General features: G+C 35.2%; 1 protein-coding gene across 4 annotated transcripts in view; it reads left to right on the top strand.

Annotated features, from left to right (window-relative positions):
* The window catches only part of SLF1 (SMC5-SMC6 complex localization factor 1), a 95,115-nt gene that overhangs the window by 57,872 nt on the left and 9,499 nt on the right, over positions 1-27,744 (top strand). For 3 of the 4 annotated variants that reach the window (XM_032273390.1, XM_032274087.1, XM_032273756.1), the window contains 7 exons: positions 1,297-1,350; positions 2,731-2,889; positions 4,705-4,868; positions 8,805-8,933; positions 9,730-9,895; positions 18,921-19,068; positions 26,236-26,381. In XM_032273390.1, coding sequence (XP_032129281.1) covers positions 1,297-1,350; positions 2,731-2,889; positions 4,705-4,868; positions 8,805-8,933; positions 9,730-9,895; positions 18,921-19,068; positions 26,236-26,381 — 966 coding nt within the window. The remainder of the gene's footprint in view (positions 1-1,296; positions 1,351-2,730; positions 2,890-4,704; positions 4,869-8,804; positions 8,934-9,729; positions 9,896-18,920; positions 19,069-26,235; positions 26,382-27,744) is intronic. The other variant, XM_032274000.1, reaches the window with a different exon arrangement.

Here is a 27,744-nt window from a genome sequence, read left to right as displayed (position 1 = left end):
TGGCTTGTGGATATGCAGGAACTGTTGGACTCCAGAGCAGGATGTAGTCTGGTAGTGTCTGGGCTTTCAAAATGGCATCATGCTGCAGCCTCTTGGCTGCCAGCAGATTTTGTGGGACTTAGCAAGTACTCTGTCTTTGGAATAATGCCATTGAGTGTGCTCCAGGGAACTTCCTAAACTAGTCTCTGGGCCTGTGAGGACTAAGGGGCTCTCCTGTATCTAGGATTGCAGGAATTGACATTGGGAATGTGGACCTGTGTAGATCTCTCTTTTTCCCATTCGTAGTGAGTAGTTTCTCCTGGCTCCCAGCCAGTTCTATATGAGCCAGCTGCTTTGCTTCTCTGTCTTTGCTTGCCTCAGAGATTCCCTGTCACTTTTAAATTGTAATGTTTTTCTCTTAGACACCCTATTCAATGTGTGATTATCTGTTCACTGTTTAAGTCCTTTGTGGAAGAGGTGAGTGCCAAACATCTCTTGAGTGTCAGCCATCTTGAAGACCCCTTCTTCTAGGGAATTATCTTTTTTTGTTTTGGTTTGGCTTTTTTGAGACAGGGTCTTGCCCTGTTGCCCAGGCTGGAGTGCAGTAGTGCCATCTCAGCTCACTGCAACCTCTGTTTTCCAGGTTCAAGCAATTCTCCTGCCTCAACCTCCAGAGTAGCTGGGATTACAGGCACCTGCCGCCACGGCTGGCTAATTTTTGTATATTTAATAGAGATGGGGTTTTGCCATGTTGGCCAGGCTGGTCTCAAACTCCTGACCTCAGGTGATCTGCCCACCTCGGACTCCCAAGGTGATGGGATTACAGGCATGAGCCACCACTCTCAGCCTCAGTGTATTATCTCTTTTTTTATATTGGTTGCAGATATTTTTCCAGGATAATCTTTTAAATGTGCAATTATAGGTGTTTTAAAACAATAAGGCAGATTTTACATACGGTTGTATAGCAAACATAACTGATGTTTTTTTCTCCTGTGTACCCTTGTGCAAAATGCTCTCCCCATTTATATTTCTAATAATTATGATACTAAGGATAATGGGCCTCTTCAGATCTTCAAAGTGAATATGACTTTATTATTGTAATTCAGAAGGAGAAAACAGAAATGTTCATAGTTGTGAGAGTGCCATTACCCTAAAATAGTAAAAGTTGCTATTTTGAGTAAATATGCGCATCATATTAATTATAGGTATTAATGTCTTCCTTTATCTGTTTTATATGTTATTCCAAGGCTTTGGGAAGCCAAAATGTATTTGTCAATCTTAAAATGTTGTTTTAATTATATGGTTGCTCTTTTGTAGGCTTTTAGACACAACTGCATTAGAATAGATAAACAGCTGGTGTACAATATAGAGGTAAGGAGCCTGCAGTAGCATTGGTGATGGAGGGGGAAAGAAGCAGCATGTTTTGTTATTATTAGTCATTTTTTTTTTTGATGAAAAGTAATGTGTGTACAACAAAGTTGTCTATCACATATGAAATACAGTTTCTCTAATCAGAAATGATACAAATATTCTGTCAAAACTCCAAAAAAATTTCCATATATTAGTAAAAGATGATCACAAATGTTAAAAACACACCTTGTGTTTATGACAGGTGAAATATATATCCCTGTTCTCGTGTTTCCTAACTTTCATAGTGACTACTTTTAGATTAAAAATTTTGGTATGATATTTACAAAAGTGTATTTATTTTATATTGTTATTTAAATAAAATGATACCTTTATTTTACATACTTTCATTTCAGAACAAAATAAACCCACAACACATATATCCAGTCCATTGTTAATTTAGGGAGAGAATGGGGCTTGAGGCCCTTGTTTCCTTATTTATTCTTCCAAACTTCTTTTTTTTTATTCCAGGTAGTCTTTTAGAATATTTTTCACTCAAATTATTCAACATAGTTACTTTTATTATTAAGAATGGTTTGACTGAGGGGAATGAATTTTCTGAAGCTCTTAGAGTTATATAAATGCACATCCTCAGAGTGATTTTATGATTCTCCCAATCAGTTTTCACTTTTTACAGATATTGCTTGTAACTGGCGTTGTGTCATTTTAAGATATTTTAATAGAGTTCATTTTTAAGTTTAAAAGAAAACCAAAAAATAATTTTTACCTAAAGAACTATGTAGTTGTAACTCTTAGTTATCTTTTTTATCAACCAAACTCTACAAATTCTTATTAAAGGTTTTCTTTTAGAGTTAGTATTTTCCCTTTCTACTGAAGGCAACAGAAAATAATATAACAACTAATAAAATATCTTCATACATATCATCCTCTTTGAACTACATAAGTTCATCCAGCAGCAAGGGCAAGAATTAGCTTCATTTTACAGATGAGGAAATTAAAACTTCTTACTAGGCTAGGCGCAGTGGCTCATGCCTTTAATCCCAGCACTTTAGGGAGGCTGAGGCAGGTGGATCACCTGAGGCCAGGAATTCAAGACAGCCTGGCCAACATAGTAAAACCCTGTGTCTACTAAAAATACAAAAACTAGCCAGGCATGGTGGCGCACGTCTGTAGTCCCAGCTACTCAGGAGGCTGAGGCAGGAGAATCGCTTGAACCTGGGAGACAGGTTGCATTGAGCCAAGATCATGCCACTGCATTCCAGCCTGGGCAACAGAGTGAGACTCTGTGTTGTAAATAAACAAACAAACTCCTTACTAATTCAAGATTTGATTCCAGAATTTCATCTTTCTCTTTTCTGAATCATAGAATCTTTCCTTTCTTAGGTTAAAAATGCTGAATTTCCCAGAGGTATATTAAATTTAATTGAAAGCCTCATAGAAGGACAGTTTTTTAAAGAAGCAATTGAGGAGCTTTCCACTTTGCAGGCACACTATATCCCTCCTGTATGCCTTCTTCATGCCCTTCTAGAAAACATTCTACAGGTAAGAGCAGCCTTAAGGGTTTATAATCTTTTTTTCAAAGAATGTTAAAATGTGAACATTTTCTCATTTTTGTATGTTTACAGTTTATTTTTTTGTTCAGTGTTTTTTTTCCTTTATTTTACTAATAAATGCAGTACCCATTTATTACCGCTCTTCTGTTTTCCAGCTTTATACTAGGTACTACTCTTAGTACTATAGCTTATTATTTTTTCAGGATTTCTAAGATAATTTTGTTTTGGGGAAAAAAGTTACCCAATTTTTCTTATGGCAATAAAGTATCAAATATAAAATTCAAATTATAGTGATCTAGAATTACGTTTTGTAAATTACTCCATTAGTGCATTGGTATTTTTATTTATAATATATATATATGAACATACTCTTTGTTTAAAAAAAAAAAGACAAGGTCTCTCATGCTGGAGTGCAGTGGTGTGATCATGGCCTACTGTGGCCTCAACCTCCCAGGCTCAAGCAATCTCCCTGCCTCAGCCTCCCAAGTACTATAGGATTATAGGTGCATGCGACCATGTCTAGCTAATTTTTAAATTTTTTGTGGAGATAGAGTCTTACTGTGTTGCCCATGCTGGGAACATACTCAAACTGTGTAAACCAATAGGAGCAAATATTCAAAGACAGCTTTCTAATCATGCCCTTCATGAAGGTAGTAATTTGATAACATAACAGACATAAGCTTTATCAGGTATGTTATGTTGGTGATAAGTAAGAGTGTTACATGAATAGTTTCTTACCTTTAGTTCCTTTCAGGTAATGTTTGAGACCTCTTAAATCTCACTAAAATTGTGAAAAGGAAAATATTTCATCTGCCTTAGATTTCATCTAAGGTAGTGTTAATAGAAAAGATTAACCAATGTATAGATAGAGTCGTCCCTTGCTATCACAGGATATTGGTTTTAGGACCTTCGTAGATACTGAAATCTGCACATAATCAAGTCCTGCAGTTGGTTCTTCAAAACCCGCACTTATGGGAGAAGTCAGCCCTCCACATCCAAAGGCTTTACATCCTGTGAATACTTTATTTTTAAAGGCTTTCTTTTAGAGGTAATTGTAAAATTTTCCCTTACTACTGAAGGCAACAGAAGATAATTAATATAATAACCAATAAGATATATTCATACATATCATCCTTTTTGAACTACATGATCTCATCCTACAGCAAGGACAGGAATTATCTTAATTTTACATATGAGGAAATTAAAACTTCTTACTAGGCCAGGTGCAGTGGCTCAGGCCTGTAATCCCAGCACGTCGATAGGTTTCACATCTGCAACTAAAAATATTTACTTTAAAATTTAGTTTAAAAAAGTATTTAGTAGTAAAAAGAAGTATCTTTTTACTTTTAGAAAAGTTCGTCTAGTGTATTTTGTTGCAAATACAAATATGTATTGCATTTATTGCAAAACTTAAGAAAAGGCAAATCTGTATTGGTCATGTTTTTCAATCTGTTTCCTAAAAAAATAAAAAGTGAATGCATGAAACTAAAAGCATTTAATTGCAGATGTGGAACCTAAGGATGTGAAGGGTAGGCTGCATTTATTGGAAAATATTCATGTGTAAGTGAACATATGCAGTTAAAATTTGTTGTTCAGGTATCAACTGTACATAGAGTGTGCCTCTCTCTCAGTTACTGTATTTAATTAGCTAAACATGGTACTTCCATCTGCTATCATTTGTCTAAACACATATATTTGGCAAGAAAGTTAGGCCAGGTTTACTGTTTTGCTTTTAGACTGAATTAGCAAGTGAAATAAATTTTAGCTATAGTATTTTATTTGTTTGTTTATTTTTAAATAATAGGATAACATAGATACATTTTCTGGTCGATACTTTCATATATTGTCAGCTCTTCTTCACCTGCATCCTCCTTGGAAGTCTCCAGCCATGTCAAGATATTATTTAGACTTGTTTCAGTGTCCAACTTGCATGAAAGGAGCATGGTCTTTAGTAGAAGTGCTTATCAGGTAAGGAATTTCACATGTGACAGTGCTATGTTTCATTGACTAGTTGTTATGCTAAGTACTTTTTTAAGATACTGATGAGAGTATCTTTTTTTTTTTGAGACTGAGTTTCACTCTTATTGTCCTGGCTGGAGTGCAATGGCAGGATCTTGGCTCACCACAACCTCTGCCTTCCTGGTTCAAGCGATTCTCCTGCCTCAGGCTCCTGAGTAGCTGGGATTACAAGCATGCACTACCATGCCTGGCTAATTTTGTGTTTTTAGTAGAGACGAGGTTTCTCCATGTTAGCCAGGCTGGTCTCGAACTCCCGGCCTCAGGTGATCCTCCCACCTCGGCCTCCCCAAAGTGCTGGGATTATAGGTGTGAGCCAATGCGCCCGGCCAAAAGAAATATCTCTTTACTTTTGGAAAAGTTTGTCTAGTGTATTTTGTTGCAAATATTGTATTTATTGCAAAATTTATGAAAAGGCAAATCTGTATTTGTCATGTTTTTCAGCCTGTTTCCTAAAAAAAACAAAAAGTGAATGCATGAAATGGACTCACTAGGAAGCCAAATCATTATTTTTAACAAAATATAAATTTCCATATGGTTTTTAAAATGAAGAAAATTAATTTATGGAATATGTATATCAGCTTTTTGTCATCAAAAGTATAGACATTTGTAACTATGGTATCTGTTTTAGGGCTTCAGTTATATTTTTTCAGTTAGCAATTTGAATTTTAAAACAGAACTTAATATTTCCTAAATATGTCCTCTCTTTCATGCTTCTGCACACGCTGCCATCTGCCTAGTCCTTCCTCTGTCTTTCAGATGTTGTTGTCTCCAGAAATTCTTTGTTTCACCTTCTTTCTCCCTAACAGAAAATGTTTTCCCCTTGCTATTCAAATAACTGTATTTGATAGCCCTTATTCTTCTGGGAAGATCTTTTTTTTTTTTTTTGAGGACAGTCTTGCTCTGTCACCCAGGCTGGTGTGCAGTGGCCTGATCTCAGCTCACTACAACCCCTGCCTCCCAGGCTCAAGCAATTCTTATGCCTCAGCCTTCCAAGTAGCTGGAATTACAGGTGTGTGCCTCTACACCTAGCTAATTTTTGTTTTTTTGTTTTTTTTTTTAAGTAGAGATGGGATTTTACCTTGTTGGCCAGGCTGGTCTCGAATTGCTGGTCTCAAGTGATCTGCCTGCCTTGGCCTCCCAAAATGCTAGGATTACAGGAATGAACCACCACATCAGCCCGGGAAGATTTTTTTTTTTTTTTAATCCAAGTGTCCAGTTGAGAAAGGACACCTGACTAGCCATGCAAAGGCTAGACCTCTGGTTAGCTCTTTGAGATCATAAAGATTCACATTCCATCTTGGTTGTGATGTATTTGAAGTGAGCTAATCAGTTAACCAGTATGCATTCATTTTTTCAACAAATGCTTGAGTACTTATGGAGAGCCTAGCACTGTACTCTACATTTCAGGGATAAAAAGATCATTAAAATAACAGTTCCTGTACTTTGAAAGTGACTGAGATGTAAATACAATACCAGCACAAAAATACAAGCCCAACAGTATGAGCCCAGCATAGGTATATGATATGAGGAAATAGACTTTATGTGGCTGACATCTTTCATAATTTCCAAATCTATACCTCCCTTTACTGTCAAATGCCTTTATTTTAAAGTTCCCATTGCATAACATAAACTACTGCAGCATCCCATTACGTTAACTACTGCAGCAGCTACTTTATTGATCTTGGGTTTACCTTTTTTCCCTTTAATTTTTCTTCCAAAGAACCCCCCAGTATGCTCTTTCCAAAGTGATCTTATCATTTCCCATATTGAAGTACTTCATTGACTCACATATTTTGAACTACTTACAGAAGACAGTTCAAATTTCTTAGCAAAATACATAAGACACTTCATGAGTTAGCCCTTATGTATGTCTCAGTTCTCATCTTCACCACTTTCCTAAATGTGTCCAGCCATTATTTTCCATATCCTGACTTTTGCTCTTATGTTTTCCAAATTTCTGTTGCCTAGACTGGGGTGTAGTGGCATGATCATGGCTCACTGCAGCCTGAAACTCCCAGGCTCAGGTGATCCTCTCACCTCAGCTTCCTGAATAGCTGGGACTACAGGCGTGTGCTCTCATGCCTGGCTAGTTTTGTATTTTTTGTAGAAATGGGATTTGACCATGTTGTCCAGGCTGGTCTTCAACACCGGAGCTCAAGCTATCTGCCCTCCTCAGCCTCCCAAAGTGCTAGGACTAAAGTCATGAGCCACCATGCCTGGCTGCTTTGCTTCACCCTTCCCCTCCCCTCCCCTCCTCTTCCCTCTATTTAATATTCAATCTGTTCTATAAGATCCTTCATGTCCACATAGTTAATCAGTCTTTATGAAAACTGTCAGAGACAAAGATTGTAAGTTTCTCTGTATTATGGAATATTTCAAATATATACAAAAGTAGAGGGACTAGTATCACTTAGTTCATTTATATTCCTACTACTTCCTTAAGCACCTCCCCAGCACCCAATTATTTTGATATGAAATCTGGGTATTTTTGTTTAAAAGTCTATTTTGAAGCTGCCCAAAATCTATCCCCTGTAGCATCAATAAATTCATCCAAACATGTATTAAGCACTTACATTCAAGGCATTATATTAGATATTAAAGATGGAGATATTTAAGACTGAACACCTTTTGTACGAGGGAAGTGAAAAAAAAGGAAAAAAAAAAACAAGACAGAGCACCTATCCTTAAGAAAGTTGTAGACCTGATGTGAATGACAAACTTAACTCAAAGGAAAGGGTAGAGTAAGAAAGTGGCAGCTGAGTTGCATTTTAAGGGATAACTATGGCTGAGCATGATGGCTCATTCCTGTATTCCCAGCACTTTGGGAGGCCAGGGTAGGAGTATTTCTTGAGCCCAGGAATTTGAGACCAGCCTGGGCAACACAGGGAGACTTCACCTCTACAAAAAATTTAAAAATTAGCCAGGTAGGCCTGGTGCAGTGGCTCACACTTGTAATCCCAGCACTTTGGGAAGCGGAGATGGGTGGATCACCTGAGGTCAGGTATTCGAGACCAGCCTGACCAACATGGTGAAACCCCATCTACTAATGCAAAAAAAAAAAAAAAAAAAAAGATTGTGTAGAACTGTGCTGTCTGACCCAGTAGCCACTAGCCGTATCTGTTTATATTTAAATTTTATTTAGACTAAGTAATAAAAATTTGAGTCCTCTGGTATACAAGCCACATTTCAAGTTTCTAGTAGAATGTGTACATCATCACAGAAAGTTCAGTTGGAAAGGACTGCTCTAGAAGACAGTAAAATAATGAATTTTTAAAACTCTAAAAGAGTAGCCTTAAATAGTCTTCATTTACTAATGAAAAGTAATCTTGGATAAGAAAGAGAAGGATTCTGGCAAGTATTGTAAATTGATAGGTTAGCTGGTCATTTAAATCAAAAGGACTTGATGAAATTTATGATTCTTTGTTCTCATTAGTGAAAACTAAGAATCACAAATTTCATCAAAAAGAGTACAAAGGGAGAGTACCTGATAGTTGTTAAATATTATAATCACTTGAAAAATTGAGAAATTAGATGTATTTATTAAGAATTAAGTAGTCATGAGATATTTGACATTTAATTTTTGAAGGAAGGAATACCAATAAAATTTTGTTGAACTTGCTTTATATTTTAAGAAAATTTTATTAAAATTCCAGCAATATACTCAGGAGGCTGAGGCAGGAGAATTGCCTGAACCCAGGAGGCGGAGGTTTCGGTGAGCCGAGATCGCGCCATTGCACTCCAGCCTGGGTAACAAGAGCGAAACTCTGTCCCAAAACAAACAAACAAACAAAATTCCAGCAATATTCTAGAAGGAGAAATATTTTGTTCACAAGTTACTTAGTGAATTGCTTGTATGTAACAGATTGTTGGGTTCATGTTTTTCAGGTCCTGCCTTTTCAATGAAAGTTTTTGTCATCAGATTTCAGAAAATATTGGCTCTAAGGTGCTCCACCTGACACTGCTCAAATTTTTCTTTAATTTAATTGAAAGTGAAGTACAGCATCTGAGTCAAAAGTAAGTTTTAATCACAAAAATCACATTTATCTAAATATCTTTTTTTTTTTTTTTTTGGCGGGGGGGAGACAGAGCCTCTCTCTGTCACCAGGCTGGAATGCAGTGGTGCCATCTTGGCTCACCGTAACTTTCACCTCCCAGGTTCAAGCAAGTCTCCTGCCTCAGCCTCATGGGTAGCTGGAATTACGGGCATCTGCCACCACGCCTGGCTAATTTTTGTATTTTTAGTAGAGACAGGATTTCACAGTATTGGCCAGGCTGGTTTTGAACTCCTGACCTTGTGATCCACCCACCTCGGCCTCCCAAAGTGCTGGGATTACAGGCATGAGCCACTGCACCTGGCCAATTACTATTGTTTCTATGTACCATTTTTTAGACTTATTATACATATATATCTAAAAAGTCGCCTTGTTTTCTATTTTAAAGTAGATTTATTTTTAAAACATATTTCCAGATATTCTCAGTGTGAGTGAAGGTTTATGCCCCTTTAAAAAATTTCCTCAGTTTACTTCCTCTATTCATTTGGATGGATAAGAGTGTTTTAATTTTTTAGGATTTGAAAAAAAACTTTTAGTAATTGAATGCTTAAGTGAAAAACTGCACCAATTTTAAACACTGAGTCTACAACAAGTTTTGTTCCTGCTTATTATTAAGCATAAAAACAATTATAATTATTATAATCTTTATATTTTATGATGTGTTCAAAAATTGGTAGCATTTTTTTTAATAGAGATGTCAAATAATTGTCATGATCAAATTGGCATAAAGATATCCTTTTTGTTCATATTTTAATTAGGTTGTATGACTGGTCAGATTCTCAGAGTCTGAAAATAACAGGAAAGGCAATGCTTCTTGAAATTTTTTGGTCAGGAAGTGAAACCTCTGGGCTTTTGACCAAACCAGTAAATATGCTTTTGGAATGGACTATATATTCTCACAAGGAAAAATGCAAGTCTAATGATGTAAGTAGGATTAATTTACAGATGAATAGTCTATGGAAAAAGCACTTTGAATTGTTTACCTTTTCCTCTCTCCTTGGTTCTTTGGATTACTTGAAAAAAGTTAAAATATACCCAAATACATCATTGTTTTCTATTTAGTTTATCTAGTTTTAAGGTAAAAGACTCTTGGAGACTCGTTGCTTCATGTAGCATGTTTGCATATAGTAGCTAGCAAGTTATTTGATAGTTACTAGATAGTTACTGCTAAGAGATCTCTAGTTACATACCTTTCTAGATGTTTCCTTTTGTACAGTTTGATTAATGAGGAACTTAAGATTTAAAAATAAATGAGTTAATCCATACAATTTTGGGGGGTACTAATAAATATTATTATTTATTAGTATTATTTTAAAACTACCTTTTTCGATGTTAAGAGTTACTTTCTGAAATGTTTCTTTATAAGTAGATTTTGCCTGTCATTAGAAATTTAACATATAGTGATTTTAGTGTATTATCTATCTCAAGGATAATAGTGTATAGCAACATGCTGTGGCACATTTTGGTTGCCTAACGTATATTAGTCACCGTTTTCCTTTTCAAAATAATTTCCCTTTGGGATTATGTTATATGCTTTTTTGTGTTATTCATTTTTACCCTTTTTAATTTTTTTTTACTTTTCTATCTTCTTGAATCTTCTTTTTAGTCTTCATTTTTAATATGTGCACTTAATATAAATTACCTATTAAGCACAACTTGACATTAATTTCATAGTTTGATACTTTAGAGTGCTCTATTTTTTTTTCCAACATATTTTCTATTGTTAATTTAGATTTTTCCCTTTGATCCAAGAGACATTTTTAAAGGGTATTGTAAAATTTCAAAATATATAGGTTTTGTTTGTTTGGCTGTGCTTTTTTTGGTTAAATTCTAATAATGAATTATAGTTGAAGAATGCACCTTATATGATTTTGCTTCCTGAAATTTACTGAAGTTCTCTTTTTGGCTCCATATAAGACTAGGAACCAGAATGTGTTTTTTTTGTTGGATTAGATCAAACTTAATTGTTTTACTCAATCCTTCTGAATCGACTTTGTTGATTTGCTCACCTACTTTAAGTTTCTGCTTTATATGTACTACTGACACCTTATTCATAACTGATATATCATGACTACTAGTTATGATCCTGTAACTGCTAGTTAGGTAGTATCTTTTTCAGGGATCATAAGCATAGTAGTTAGGGTAGAGAGCTCTGGTGTCAAACTACCATGAAGTCTATTCTGTCTTAATGAAAGTGCCTATGTAGTTTCTTGTCAAATATTTCCTCAGATTCATTTTCTCTTCTCTACTTTTTAAATTACCATTAAACTTATATTATACCTTTTCTTCATATTCTCTGCATTTTTCACCTTATATCTCCCTCTGCCTTTCTCTCCCTCTCCCTCTTCCTCTCCATCTCCCTTTTTCTTTCCTTCTCCCGTCTCTCTCTCCCTCCCTCCTTCCCTGCCCCCCCATGTAGATACATTTTTTTTTGATACTTGCCACGTTCCAATAGTATTTTCATCTAGTTTTTAGTTCATTGGTTTTTTTCTTCAGCTGTATCGAATATGTTGTTAAATATGACCATTATTGTATTTAAAATTTTTGTATTTTTTCCAGTTAATAGACTTTTTAACTATTCCAGACTGCTATGACTTGTTTTTATGGTTTCAAGGTTTTCTTTTGTCTTTGAACATGGCAATGACATTTATTACCTGTGTTTGATTATTCCATATCTGAAGTCTTTGTGGGTCTGTTTCTGTTGTTGTTTTTGCTATTTCTTTCTCTTGTGCTTTTTAATTTTCTCTTGCAAGCTTATGATTCACTATATGCTTTTAAATTGCATTTGATTTGTAGAAAAAAATACATGGTAAAAGCCAGAATATCTTCCCCCAGAAAGAATTTCTGTTTAACTTCTTCCAAGTGCCTGGGTATATTACTCATTAAGGGACTACTCTAATTCAATGTCTGTTTGAGGGACTCTAGATAGTCCAGTGAAGTAAAGAGCTACATATACATTTAGTTTTGCTTCTGATGTGTGAAGCCCTTAACTTTTTCATCCTATGAGAGATTAGGCTTTGGCCATGACTTTTTTTTTTAATCTTTTTGTCCTTTGTGCTTCAGAAACCACAGTACTGTATTCTATCTCCTTCCTTAAAATCAGCAAAAGCCCTCAGTATCTTTGAGTGCCTTGCTTGAATGCCTCACTAAATCTTGGCCTAGCAATTCCTCATAATTTATTGTCTTTTTTAATGAAATGTTTTGCATATTTCATTTAACATTTTTAGTTTTAGTTTTCTTCTTTAGAACTCTAAGTGGGTTCACCTGAGGCTGGGTGCAGTGCTGTAATCCCAGCATTTTCATAAACTAAAGTGGAAGGATTGCTTGAGGCCAGGAACCCAAGACCAGTCTGAGCAACATAGTGAGACTGCCATCTCTACAAAAGACAATAAAAAGCTAGGTGTGGTGGTGTGCACAGGTATTGGTTTTAACTACTTGCTTGGGAAGCTGTGGTAGGAGGATTGCTTGAGCCCAGGAGTTGGAGGCTATAGTGAGCTGTGATTGCACCTCTGCATTCCAGCCTGGGCGACAGAGTGAGACCCTGTCCCCCCACCCTCAAAAAAAAGTTCATCTGAATTACCTAGGCCTTCATTAGAAACAGAAGTTCTTGCTGGTTTTTTAAAAAAAATTCTGTTTGGTTATCTGAGGAAGGCTTCAAAAAAGAAAAGTTCTTTTGAGGTACTAATTTTTTTTTTTCTGAATCAGCATTAAAAAGGGAAGGTTGCTAAGGAGTATAGCTAGATTTCTTTATGATCAAGTAATTCTATTATTTAACACCAGGTGAGTAGGCACTTTCTCATGCATGTATCTGATTTAAAAAGAAGTATGATTTTGCAAATTACAGAAATAGAAAACACCCAACTGAAATAGGACTACTATTTACACCTCATTGCCAATTGAGTATAGTACTTCTAAGCTAAAGCTGATAGCCTCTTTATAAATTACCATCTGTCTTTTTATTTATTTACTTTTTATACAATGCAGTCATTAAGGATAGAAAATATTTCTTTATTATAGAACATTTTTTTTCATTTATTTGATTACATAAATGAAATTGCTTATTTATAACTGAAAACAATAATGAAACTGATGTTTTCACAATTTTACTAAGTCTTCAAAGGACTATCACAGATAAGAAATTACTGAAGAAACGCTCATGTAAACAGTAACAGATTTATACATATTTAACTTGAAGATTTTTGTTAAAACTTTTAAATAAAAGCAACATATTTGTGAAGCAGTCTGTATTAAATTGTAGCATTGGTTGTAATATGAGAACTGGTTTCAAATTTGGCAAATTATTATTTTATTTAACATTTGTATTGCTTAAATTGATCTAAAACTGCTTTTTAAAAATTGTATTACCTTTCTGCTAGAATTTATTCTTGTACTTAATTAAATCTTTTTGGCAGTTTCCAGTTTCAAGAATTCCATGCATGTTCACAGACATCATTTTCAGTACTGTAAAGCATTTGTTTCTTGATTTGCTGGGTTGAAGTATTCAATTTAAGTCATTAGCTAAACAGAAGTCCTCAGTTTATGCTAATATTGTTTTGTCATAATGTCAATCAGCAAGTATTGCAGAGTGGCACAATGGCAGTGAATTTCATTGTCATTAATCTGAGAAAGCTTTGGGCTTTCCTTGGCAAAGAGCAGAGGTGGGCTGTGTCAAGGTTATGGAGGAGGTACAAATTTTATTAGTCTCTCTTTTCTTTGAGATGTTATTAAGTGCTATTGATAATTCTACAATATAGGTAGAAATGTAAGCTAGTTTATATTTATAGATAAGAAAGTTGATAAAGAGTTTAAATAACTTATTCAAGGTGTCACAGCTTGTTAGGGCAAAGCCTTGACTAGAGGCCAAGTCTCCACTGCAGCACACTTTTTATGTTTCAAATGCCAGTGTTTAAAACAGGAAGAGGCACCGTGTGTGCATTATGTCTGCATCTTTCCAACAGAGTAGTTTGTCACGTATTACAGTGGGGTATCATGGAAATCCCTAACCTGGGAGTCAGAAGGCCAAGATGCTAGTTTGTTCTATGTTACAGATTAGTCAATTTTTGGAAGATTGCCAATTTTATAAACTAGAAGTTGCTTCTACTGGCAGATGATAGAGAACCGTATTGACAGAATGTCTGGTAATAGAGTTCAACATATTAGAAAGGAATTCTAAGGTAAATGTATGTCATATGTGCAAATCTTGTCTACCTTTTATTTCTTAGTTATTTCTTAGGGTATTCATATTCTCTTCTTTCAGCTTTAACAAATATTTCAGTATTCCAAGAAAGCTGCTTTACCTTGTTGATTTATTTACTATTTTTCTTGCTAATCTATTTCTAAAGCTTATATGTCCACTATACTGGAAGGAGTCGTATTGTTTATATATTGTTAAAGTGGCAGTGAGTATAATCCATAGCACAGTGCGTTGGCCCTGTTATTGTTAATGAGTATGATAGTTAAGATTATGGTGAAAAAGGATCGATGAACCTGACTTGAAAGTGTTTTTTCATATAAAAACTTCCTATTATGACTATGTAGTAGTGTGCATGTTTAGCTAAGGACATAAAAACAGGAATCACTTTGGCAGGATCTTTATCATAGTAAAAAATCTGTAGTTACTCTGCAAAATCTCTTCTCTCTCTCTGTTTAAAAACATTAGTAATCAAGGTAAATTTAATATTAAAAATACATTAATATTCTATTGTGATTTCAACTATATGTACCACATATTTATATAAGGAAAGAGGGGAAGTCCCAACTGTTTGATTTTTTTTTTTTTTAATGTTGTTTTCGATTGATGGAAAGCTAGATTGTGTTTTTATATAACGCTTCATTCTGTGGGCTAACATCCTTCTTTCCTGCCCAGAGTCCTAGAGCCTGGGTGGTCTCAAGTGACGTTGATTTACTATACTCTTGAGATGGAGAATACTTTCAGAAATCAACATTTACCAACCTCTTGCTTCTTTCCTGAGTACCGTCTTTGCTGTTACTCAGCTATATGTTACGTTGGAAGGAACATTTTGTGGATGCTTATATGCGTATGGACATAATCAGTTTAGTAGTTTATATATTTTCACTGTTCTGTTTTATATTCTCTTGGTAACAGGAGAAGTAAGGATTAACTAACTTAGCGTGATCAAGCAAGATACTGGCTCTACAAAGAATGGAGTTGATTTCCTGCAGTGTTTCCTGGAGACTAGCATTGGACCCTAATCCTGCCAGTCATACCAGGGGAGATGTGGGTGCTATTGATGTAACCAGACCTGCTGCTAGTTTCCCATGCCATTTAGCCACAACTGCAAGGCTTAAACTCAGCTCTCCTATCAAAGCAGGAGACCCGGTGGGATTGACAACCACCTATGAAGCCTCACCTGCCAGGATCTGGCTGGCTGTCTTGGCCTCTGATCATATCAGAAGAAGGGCACTACTTTCTTAATCATGCAGCTTTTAAAAATCTCCTCAGCCCCACACTTGAGAGTCTCTCTCCTAGGTTCTAACGTCTAGCCCTGAAAGAATGCAGTATGCTGCCCCTGATATGATAGGACAACAGAGGACCTACACACATGCTACTGATCCTGACCGTGGGTTTTCCTTCAGTAAACGCTGTTCTGGCAAGCTTTGTGTGTGCTGCTGGACCATTTGCTTATGTTTGCACAATAAACCAGAAATAGAACTTTGGTTTTGAAATCATTTCTCTGCTAACTAAAGCTATTAGATATGCAATGATATCCCAATGAAATTTCGAATATACGTATAAGAAATTTGTTTGCTGAGAGCAAGAGACACAAATCCAGTAGTCACTGAGGATTCAAAATACTAGGGATTTTTTTCTCACTAATCTCATATTAGGCATAATATATGCTAGTTTATTGTGTGATATATAACTTTGTAATACACTGAAATATACATAATTTACTGTGTAATATGTAACATACCGTTTATGAGTGTAATAATTTATAGTATAAAAGGGTCTAAGAACCTGATTTAGAAGTGCCTTTTTATATAAAAATATTCTAATCCCTAAAATTCCATATAAACTATGCAAAGTAAAAATATTTTAAAAACACCTTTGATTTAAATATAAACAGATTTTCAAAACATTAAAACCAGCTGAAATTCGTATTATTTGTCGTCTAGGCTTGTTGTATATGTGAAAAAAAATCACTAACAGTTGGGTAAAAAGCATGAGAAATATTTTAATAAACGTGGTAATAGATTAGGTTATGAGTCATATTAGATCTATTAGTAATAGATCAGATTTCTTGCATCCTTTTATACTATAATCTTAACTATTACACAAGAACAGTATGTTATGTCATATGTTATGCTTATGTTATTTAAGCATAGTATATACCTAATATGGATTAATGAGAAATTAGCTGGCAGAACATAGTTATAATGTATTACTTTAGCATTTATTAAAACCATTTTATATGCCTTTTACCCAACTATTAATTTAGTGATTTTTTTTCCTACATATTCAGCATGCCTAGACAACAAATAATTAGAACACAAGAATTTCAGCTGGTTTTAATGCTTTGGAAAAAGTGTTCATATTTAAATCAAAAGTGTTTTTAAAATTTTATTTTCATACTTCTTCATCTTCATAGTTTATACTAAATTTTAGAGATTAGAAAAGTACTTTCAAACACTAGGGTAAAGCACATTTACAAGGTTTGTATACCTTGTTCCATTTCTTAAAATAATTTAATGATATTTATTATAAAAGTAATCATATAAAATGATGTCCATACTCTTAAAACTGATCTCTACATCTCTAAGTTGGGTAATTGGTATTTTATATATAATTAAATAATGAAAATTTGAATCAGTATATTATAGCAAATGAATAATTTGTTTGCTGGAGCTTTTATTCATCAGGTTTCTCATGTCTTTTTCTGGATAATGTCATATAGAGCAATGTAAAAGACAATTCTGTATATACATAGTGGGGGTAGATAAATCTTTTATAGTCATATCTTTCTATTTATAAAAATCTACAAAAACCAGGTATTTCCTCATTTTAATGGAATTATTGCCTAACAAACTTGATAGCATTGGATAAAGTTAAGTTTATTCTAAACTGTTAACTTGTAGGTCCTTGGGAAATTTGCTTTATTAACTCTTTCGTCATGTGGAGAGAGAGAGAGAGAGATGGAAGTGGGAGAATTAGCTAGGTTTCTTTTTTTTTTTTCCCCATTTATTTTATTGCATTTTAGGTTTTGGGGTACATGTGAAGAACATGCAAAATTGTTGCATAGGAACACACGTGGCAGTGTGATTTGCTGCCTTCCTCCCCATCACCTACATCTGGCATTTCTCCCCTCGCTATCTCTCCCCAGCTTCCCACCCCCCACCGTCCCTCCCCAATTTCCCCCCAACTGACCCCAGTGTGTAGTGCTCCCTTCCCTGCGTCCATGTGTTCTCATTGTTCAACACCCACCTATGAGTGAGAACATGCGGTGTTTGATCTTCTGCTCTTCTGTCAGTTTGCTGAGAATGATGGTTTCCAGGTTCATCCATGTCCCTACAAAGGACCCTAACTCATCATTTTTGATGGCTGCATAATATTCCATGGTGTATATGTGCCACATTTTCCCTATCCAGTCTATCGTCGATGGGCATTTGGGTTGGTTCCAGGTCTTTGCTATTGTAAACAGTGCTGCAATGAACATTCGTGTGCACGTGTCCTTATAGTAGAACGATTTGTAATCCTTTGGATATATACCCAGTAATGGGATTGCTGGGTCAAATGGAATTTCTATTTCTAGGTCCTTGAGGAATCGCCACACTGTCTTCCACAATGGTTGAACTAATTTACACTCCCACCAACAGTGTAAAAGTGTTCCTATTTCTCCACATCCTCTCCAGCATCTGTTGTCTCCAGATTTTTTAATGATCGCCATTCTAACTGGCGTGAGATGGTATCTCAATGTAGTTTTGATTTGCATTTCTCTGATGACCAGTGATGATGAGCATTTTTTCATATGTTTGTTGGCCTCACGTATGTCTTCTTTTGTAAAGTGTCTGTTCATATCCTTTGCCCACTTTTGAATGGGCTTGTTAGTTTTTTTCTTGTAAATCTGTTTTAGTTCTTTGTAAATTCTGGATATCAGCCGTTTGTCAGATGGGTAAACTGCAAAAATTTTTTCCCAATCTGTTGGTTGCCGATTCACTCTAATGATTGTTTCTTTTGCTGTGCAGAAGCTGTGGAGTTTGATTAGGTCCCATTTGTCTATTTTGGCTTTTGTTGTCAATGTGTTTGGCGTTTTGGTCATGAAGTCCTTGCCTACACCTACGTCCTGAATGGTTTTGCCTAGATTTTCTTCTAGGGTTTTTATGGTGTTAGGTCTTATGTTTAAGTCTTTAATCCATCTGGAGTTAATTTTAGTGTAAGGTGTCAGGAAGGGGTCCATTTTCTGCTTTCTGCACATGGCTAGCCAGCTTTCCCAACACCATTTATTGAACAGGGAATCCTTTCCCCATTGCTTGTTTTTGTCTGGTTTGTCAAAGATCAGATGGTTGTAGATATGTTGTGTTGCCTCCGAGACCTCTGTTCTGTTCCATTGGTCTATATCTCTGTTTTGGTACCAGTACCATGCTGTTTTGATTACTGTAGCCTTATAGTATAGTTTGAAGTCTGGTAATGTGATGCCCCCTGCTTTATTCTTTTTGCTTAGAATTGACTTGGCTATGTGGGCTCTCTTTTGGTTCCATATGAAGTTTAAGGTGGTTTTTTCCAGTTCTGCAAAGAAGGTCATTGGTAGCTTGATGGGGATAGCATTGAATCTGTAAATTACGCTAGGTTTCTTAAGAATATCTTTTATCATTACATAACCTGTATTTCTAAATAGCTATGTTTTGCCCCTCAAAAAGTCTTCAAAATAAGTACTAACAGATATTCAATATTTTAATATATTTCAGTAACTTTTTTGTATCTTAATGGCAGGTCTTCAAACATGAACTAGCTTACTTATTGGCTGGAATTCTTGGAGCAGCAATAGATTATTGGATCTTCCTTGGTCTTAAGATGGGTAGAAATGTGATGCGACACATGTCTGATGACTTAGGAAGTTATATTTCACTTTCATGTGATGGTAAGTTTGTCTATGTTCTGTTTTTTTCAGACCCATTCTGGAAATTAGTTTTGAATTTCTTTTTAAGCAGTCTGTAAGCTTTAACATATGTTCATTTGAAGCTTTCCTTAAAATACTTATGGATACATGCACACATAGATACACACACAGAGACAGTATAAAGAGGAAGATTAAAAGTACCCATAATGCTCCCACACAGATAACCACTGTTAACTTTTTAATGTCTTTCTGGTATTTCTAAGCATAGAAATAGAGTTCATACTATATATATAATTTTGTGTCTTACTTTCCTCTAACATTAAAGGAGACCTGCCCCCACATACATTTATTATTCAAATATAATTATTTTGCTAGGTGTAGTGGCTCACACCTGTAATCCCAACCTGCTTTTAGAGGCTGAGGTGGGAGGATCTCTTGAGACCAGCCTATGCAACATAGCAAGACTCTGTTTTTAAAAAAAAAATTTAAAGATTGACTAGGCATGGTGGTGCATACCCGCCGGCAGTCCCAGCTACTCGGGAGGCTGAGGTGGGAGGATCCCTTGAGCCCAGGAGTCCTAGGCTGCAGGGAGCCCTGATTGTGCCACTGCACTGTAACCTGTGTGACAGAGCGAGACCCTGTCTCTTTAAAGAAACAAACAAGAAAAACTTGCTACTGTTTTTTCCCCGTTAAGTATGGTGGTCTAACAAGAAGTGAACATGGATGAAGCAAACAGAAGTAATTTATATGAATAATATTTTTCACTCTTCCTTTTCTCCCCATTACCTACTTTAAAGTCGCCTGGCAAAAATGGGGAAGGATTGTTATTTAAGCAACATGATGGCAGAACTCACTTCACAAGTGAAAAGTTCTAGCCGTTGCTTTGGATCTCTAGACTGAAGGAGGCTTCCATAAAGACCTTATGTAGATTCCCAAACTTTCATAGCCAGTTTAGGAAGAGTCTTTATCCATCCTTTCCTTTTTTCTTTATTTCTTAATTTCTATAATCCTTAATTCCTAAAATGAATACGTTTTAAACGAGGTGAGTTTTTTGTGATTCTTAGCTACAAAAGATGATTTTTATATACTTGATATTTTAAACTGCCAAATAAGTATAGTGCTAGACATGTGTTTCAGTGTATTTTGATTTTATATAAAGAAAAAAGTCTTCAATATGTTGTCAATCACTTTAATACTTTGAAGAGAGACTTCAGAATAGGAATCCAGGTTATAACTGGGTTCAGGATTTATTCAGTGATGCCCTCTGCAGAGAGGTTCTCTTTTTATACTACCGAAGTTAGAAGATTTTTATCTAAAGCATTTTATCTCTTTTCTTTTTTTCTTTTTCATTGAGCTGAGGGGCTGATTACAGTTCCCTTTGTGGACTAGCTGTTCTTTGTTGCATGACTTCAACATTTCTTAGCTAACATTCAGTCTTCCTGCAGAACCCTTTCTTATTTTTTTCCTAACCATTCCTACTAGGTAATTTAGCGGGTTTTATCCTTTTCATAAACAACAGAATTCTGGCATTAGTTGCTATCACAGAATTTCCTGTTTTCATTCCTTAATGAAATTTGAATTTTGAGACCCAGTAGAGGATTAGCAATGGCTTTAGAGATTATCAATATAGTTACATGTCTTGTTTCCAATACACAGTAATTGCCCTTAAGGAATTATAATTTATCTTACAGTTTAGCCAAATGCATGAAATAATGAGCCATATATTAATGGAATTCTATGATATGTTATACATTTGCTTCAATGCTTTCTTCACTGATATTCTGTATTTCCCTTCGCTTTAAAGCAGGACATTGTTATCCAGTGTTATTTTCAGTTTTTACATGATAAGTTGAAACCCCAGAACTTTGATTCTGTGACTAAAATGAGCTTAAACTCAACCTTAGTGTTACTGTTAGGATCCTGTCAACAGATTGATTATTTTGCTTGCAAAGATCTGTTAATATATTTGATCACTGACATTCAGGACTTTAGATGAGATTTAAATTGTCACTATTGAAAGGAGTTTTTAAGCCTTTTTCTTTAACTTTCTCAAAACATCATGTGTGCATGTGCACACACACACGAAGTTGGTTGCTTAGGCTTCAAATTAAGTTACAGCTAGGCAATTGAAAAGTTATTGTTGTTGAGACAATTTCACTCTCGTTGCCCAGGCTGGAGTGCAATGGCACGATCTCGGCTCACCAAAACCTCTGCTTTCCAGGTTCAAGCGATTCTTTTACCTCAGCCTCCCGAATAGCTGGGATTACTGGCATGCATCACCATGCTCAGCTAATTTTTTATTTTTAGTAGAGATGGGGTTTCTCCATGTTGGTCAATTTGATCTCAAACTCTCGACCTCAGGTGATCCACCTGCCTCAGCCTCCCAAAGTGCTGGGGTTACAGGCGTGAGCCACTGCACCCGGCCAATTTAACAGTTTTAAACATTATTTCTTTTTTTTTCTTTTTTGAGACAGAGTCTTAACTCTGTCCCCCAGGCTGGAGTATGGTGGCAAGATCTCGGCGCACTACAACCTCCACCTCCCAGGTTCAAGCGATTCTTATGCCTCAGCCTCCTACGTAGCTGGGATTACTGGTGTGCACCACCACACTTGGCTAATTTTTTATATTTTTAGTAGGGATGGGGTTTTACCATTTTTGCTAGGCTGATCTCAAACTCCTGACCTCAGGTGATCCACCCACCTCAGCTTCCCAGAGTGCTGCATTACAGGCATGAGTCACTATGCCCAGCCAAAAGTTTTAAACATGTATTTCTAAAAATTGTTCAAATTAATATTTTTCTATTTTCTGTCAATTTTTTTTTCTTTTAGTGCAGCTTGGTGTTTACCCTTTGTCAAGAGACAAAAATCAAGTGAACATTTTATCATAAACCAGTAGCTTTTCTATAGCTAATATGCAAAATTAAAGTGTTTGTTTATTGTGAAGTTTGTAGAATACCACACTTTTTCTACAAGTGAACTCTGTTCCCCTCCATCCTGAGGGACAGAGTGAGACTCTTCTCAACAACAACAAAAAAATAATGTTAACTTTTAAATTGCCTAGCTATAACCTAATTTGAAGCCTATGCAACTAACCGCGTGTGTGTGTGTGCACATGCACACACAGTTTTGAGAAAGGTAAAGAAAAAGGCTTAAAAACACTTTTCAATAGTGACAATTTAAATCGCATCTAAAGTGTTGAATGTTAGTGATCAAATATATTAATAGATCTTTGGGAGCAAAGTAATCTGTCAATAGGATTATAACAGTAACACTGAGGTTGAGTTTAAGCTCGTGTTAGTCACACACAGACTCACAATTATACTTTTTGTTCATATTTTGCTGAATTTTGAAATTCATTGTCTGCCACCTCTTTTTTTCCTCATTTCTTTTCTCTGCAGATATTCTTCCTTTAAAAAAAAAAAAAACATTTCTTTTGCATTATTCTTCTACTCAGTTACTATCTTTTGCTTTTCCCAAGTCATTAGTAAAGATGTTTTAATTTCACTGTTATGTAACTCCCAGTTGAAGATATCAGTCCATCTTTCTCAATTATGGTAAGCTGGACGTTTTGATTTTTCCTCGTTCAAATGTACAAAATTCATACCATGACACTACTGAGATTCATATCTGTCAAATTTATTTCAGTTTAGTATAATTTTTAGTTTATAATTGTTTTGTCAAGAATTAAGGCAACAGATATTTTAGAAGATAAATAAAATTTTTTTCTATCATCTCATGTGCATCAATTCCATATAGATGCCATTCTATGTTGTTTCTGAACACTTTCTTTTCTGTATTTTAAGGTTAAACTATCTGAAATTTCTTTTTTATGCCTAATCGAAATTCCTTATTTAGTGGCTTAAACTACAGATTAACAAACTTTTTTCAATGTTAAATACCAGATAGTAAATATTATTGGCTTTTTAGGCCTACAGTCTCTATCCCTGCCACTCAACTTTGTAGTTGTAGTAAGAAAGCAACCATACACAGTATATAAACAGACAGCATGGCTGTGTTCTAATAAAACTTTATTTGTTAAAAACAGGCAGCACACCATAGTTTGCTAGTCTTGACTTAAACTTACTTCTTATCCAGTTGTTTCACTGGGAAAGATGTCATCAAAATTTACTATAGCTTTTTTCATAACTTTGGAGAACTTTAGTAAAACTTCCTTTGCTTTTCTCAAATTACACCATCATTTCCTGATAAATATTTTCTCCAGACCTTCATTCACTTTTGCCTTCTTATCTCTAATTTCTTTCCATGCTTCAGAACTCTTTCATAAATATGTTTATATATCATTACTAATTATCAGCCAAAATGTTTCTGGTCTCTTTGTTTATTCAGTAGAATTTTATTGGCATTCTGTCAGTCATTGAGCTAAACACTTTTATATACAGTGGAAGAGGGAAGCAAAACATGGTCCTTGTGGGGTTTTTTTGTTTGTTTTTTTTGGAACTTTCAGTAAGACAGTTAATAATTTATGTTAACTGTAATTAAGTTAATATAAATATGTCATTTAAAATAAGTGCTCTGAACAGGAAAACCTAGGTGTTGAGATTGTTGAACTTACTTTATACTGTGTGACAATGGAATTCAGAACATGAAGAATAAGTAGAAGTTTGACAGGGCAGAGTGTTTTAGTCAGAAGATAACATTTACCAAAACTCTGAGATAGGAAAGAGGGCCTTTTTGAGCCTTCCTGGTGCCTGGCTGATGGGAATAGAGGCCAGAATATGGCCAAAGAAGGGATAGGAGATGTGTGAGAATTTGTAAGCCTTGTTAAAGAGTTAGAAGCCATTGTAGCAAGGGAGGAGCATGATCTCATTAACTTGATTTAAAGATTGTCCTGGCTTGGCTCTCTATTATGAGTTACTGATATCTGCTAATCATTCATTCATCTGCCAAACACTAAATGTTTACTCTGTACAAGTTAATGGCCTGTATACTGTAAAGACTACAAGTATGACTCTTCCCTTGAAGTTCTTACAGCTCATGGGCTAATTTTCTTCTGTTCTTCTGTTCATCTATTATTTATTATTACCCTTGACTTTGTTACCTGGTAATATGGGTAGCTATCATATTAGTAGTTGGTATTCCTTATTTCTGTAAGCCTATCAGATGTGATCTTTATTAGATAAATAACCCCATTTGTAAATTTCAATGTGAGATCATCTCTTTTGAACTCTACAAGTTATTTCTGCTTTGCTTTCGCCTCTGTCTAGAGTTCTTATGTTAAGAGATTGATTGGTTGCAATATACTCTGTGATGATAGATAGGGTTTTTAATGTATATAATTAGAGGTTAAATTTTCAAATTATCTTTTGATTCTTATCCTTCAGTTTACTGCTTATACATTTTTAGATAATATTAAGAGAGCCTCAGTAGTAGCAAGAGAAAGGAGTGGAAATAATTCTTTTCTCCTTTCCAACTCATAATAATTGTATCTTTGTGGAGGCCATAATGGAAGGACTCATCTAATTCAGTGATAATGTATCTGTAGGGGTTAGTTGTATCTGATTAATACCTGACCTGAAGCCATTTGCCCAAAGTTTTAAAGACTCCTTATGACAAACCGCCACAAGACAAGGGCATCAGATCTCTTTAGTCAAGGCAAGTTTCTCAGCCTGTGTACTGATTATGTTTTGGGCTGGATAATTATTTGTTGTTGGGGCTGTCCTGGGCATTGTAGGATATTTAGTAGCATCCTGGGCCTCTGTCTACTAGATGCTAATAGCATGCCCTTCCCCAATATGCTAACCAGAAATTAACAAATGTTACCTGAAAGCAAATCCTCCCTTACTTCTCCCATCCACTATTGAAAATCAGAGTTAAGAGTCAAGGACTATAAGACACTAGAGCACCAGCCTTTTTTGAAGGTTTCTGAGCAGGACATTTTACTGGGTGTCTGCATTCTCTTCACCCTGAAAGAACTCCACCCCTGATAGAGAGGCCAACTTTTATGCTTTATACTGCTATTAAGTTTATTGTTGTCTGATTTTAAGAATATATTTTAACTTAATGTTTATAATTTTAATAATTCTCTTCTGTTTATTATGTTTATTTTGCTAATTTTATTGACTTTTTCTTTTTTATTCTTTCAGTGTTTATAGTTAATCTGCCTTATTGCATAATATCACAACTTTTTAATACTGTTTATAATTTTAGCTCTTGATATCCTCTTGGTTGGTCTTATTTATTTTATCATTTTGTTGTGTTTCCATTATGTTACTTACATAGAGAATATTAATAGTTTATAGTATTAAATAGATTATATGGGAAAGAATCACTCTACTCCTTCTTCAGTTTTAATTCATGTTTATACCTCTGGATTTTCATCTTATTGAAGTACTTGAGCTTTTGTAGAACAGATTTGAGGCCTTTGGTGTTTTCTTGGTTTTTTTTTTTTGTTTCATCATCTAAAATTATCCACCATCTGGCACGTGCCTGTAGTCCCAGCTACTCGGGAGGCTGAGGCAGGAGAATTGTTTGAACCTGGTAGATAGAGGTTGCAGTGAGCTGAGATCATGCCACTGCACTCCAGCCTGGCAACAGAGTGAGACTCCATCTCAAAAAAAAAAAAAAAAAAAAAAAACTATACACCATCCCCAATAGCAGAATGGGTGCAAACTTCTGAGGAAATCTTTATACACGCTCTTGTTTTATGTTTTTCTTCTGTATCTTGTACCTTTCCTCCTTTTCTGCAGTGATAGGATTCATAGATGTTGTCATAGGAAGCAGTCTACCTTCTTCCTATCAACTCAAGACTAATGATTGCAAATTAGATACTTGTATGCTCACTTAAAAACTAATTACTGGTTTTCCAAAGGAGCATCCCTATTGTGGGAAGAGATCTTTAATGGTAATTGGAAAGTATAGTGATAAATAAAATACTGTACCCTCTATATATTACCTAATTATTCTGTATATATGTAATTTGAAGACTTGTATTGAAATAATAAAACCTAATGATTGTTTTTTCAAATGTGAGAACATGTGCCATTAAAATTTTCTCTTAAAAGTCAAGGAATTTAGGGTTAAAACCTATTTTTTGTGGATTAAAATCATGTGGGTGAATCTTACAGGTGTAAGAAATCTCATTTGACAGAATAAACTTCACTAAGGAAATAGCGTATGGAAAAAAATTGTATAGGATACAGCAATAACTATATTTACTTATGTTCTCCAGACTTTTCTTCACAGGAATTAGAGGTTTTCATTTGCTCCTTTTCCTCCTCCTGGCTTCAAATGTTTGTTGCAGAGGCAGTCTTTAAAAAGTTGTGTCTACAGAGCTCTGGCAGTGTTTCTTCTGAGCCACTCTCTCTTCAGAAAATGGTAAGCACCTCTTTATTCTGGTTCTTTACATTTTCAAGAAGTGTATTCACAAACTCAATTTAAAATATTCTTAGTTATTTCAAGTTTAAGTATGCAGAATATATTAATTCATAAATCTTTGACTTTTGTATAAAAGCTGGTATATTTCTACCTCAAAAAGAGAGTAATTAAAGACAGCCATAGTGGTGAGTGCCTATAGTTCCAGCTACTCAGGAGGCTGAGGCAGGAGGACTGCTTGAGCCCCTGTGTTTGAAGCTATAGTGCATTATGATTGCACCTGTGCATAGCCACTGCATTCCATCCTGGGCTATGTAATGAGACCCCTTTTCTAGGGGTGGTGGGAGAAAAGTAGTCATCAAATAGAAATTTTAAGGCTGATCATGGTGGCCCCTGCCTATAATTCTAACACTTTTGGAAACCAAGGCAGGAGGATCCCTTGAGCCCAGGAGTTCGAGACCAGCCTGGGCAACATAGCAAGACTCTGTCTCTAGAGGAAGTTAAATTAGCTGGGCATGGTGGCATTTTCCTGTGGTCCCAGCTACTCGGGAGGCTGCAGTGGGAGGATCCTTTATTCCAGGAGGTCGAGAGAGCAGTGAGCTGTGATCACCACTGTACTCTAGCCTGGGTGACACTCTAAGACCCTGTCTCAAGAACAAAAAAAGGAAAAAAAAAAAGAAATTTTAATTACTTTTCAGTGTAGCCAAGGGTTGATAATAGAAAGGTAAAAAATCCTTATTTCCTAATAACATTTCTACATGAGGTTATTATTTTGGAAAGAACTAGATCTAGATCTAACAAAATTCTACATGGTATAAAATGGCATTTTAAAAGCAAAATATTATGCACATAAGCTACATTTGATTTTAAGTTTTCCAGTTTTATTTTGGCTATCTTTAGATATTAATGTCCAGTAGCTCTAGCAGTGTTTCATCAAATGAGAAATATATTTATTGGTCAGATTAGGCAAATTCTGTTTTGCAACAATCCTTGCCTTTAAGGATGTTTTCATTCCTTTTCTGTTGAAAATGAAAGACTTGTTTCCTGTTGAAGAAAGGCATTATCAAAATGGAAATTGTGAAATATCAGTTGTACGTAAATCATACATATAAAATATGCAAATGAATCATACATGTTGGGCATAAGACTAATCAAAAGAGCTTTCCGAAATGAGCATCAAAATTGAATTAGAAAAAAAAAAATATTTTCAAGAAGATATTTTTGTACTGCTTCACATTGTATTGACTATGACACAAAGCTAGCTTTCTTAATACTTTATGTTCAATTAAGACAGAGTGGTAACCATCGTGATGCAACCAAGAAAATATAACCAAATGTAATGGTGAAATGAATCAAATAATGTCTC

The sequence above is a fragment of the Sapajus apella genome, unplaced genomic scaffold (assembly GCF_009761245.1).
Source record: "Sapajus apella isolate SASKATOON/1434 unplaced genomic scaffold, GSC_monkey_1.0 scaffold1, whole genome shotgun sequence".
NCBI classification, from domain to species: Eukaryota; Metazoa; Chordata; class Mammalia; order Primates; family Cebidae; genus Sapajus; species Sapajus apella.
The sequence above is the reverse complement of the archived record's forward strand: the minus strand, read 5'-3'. Positions and strand labels throughout refer to the sequence as shown.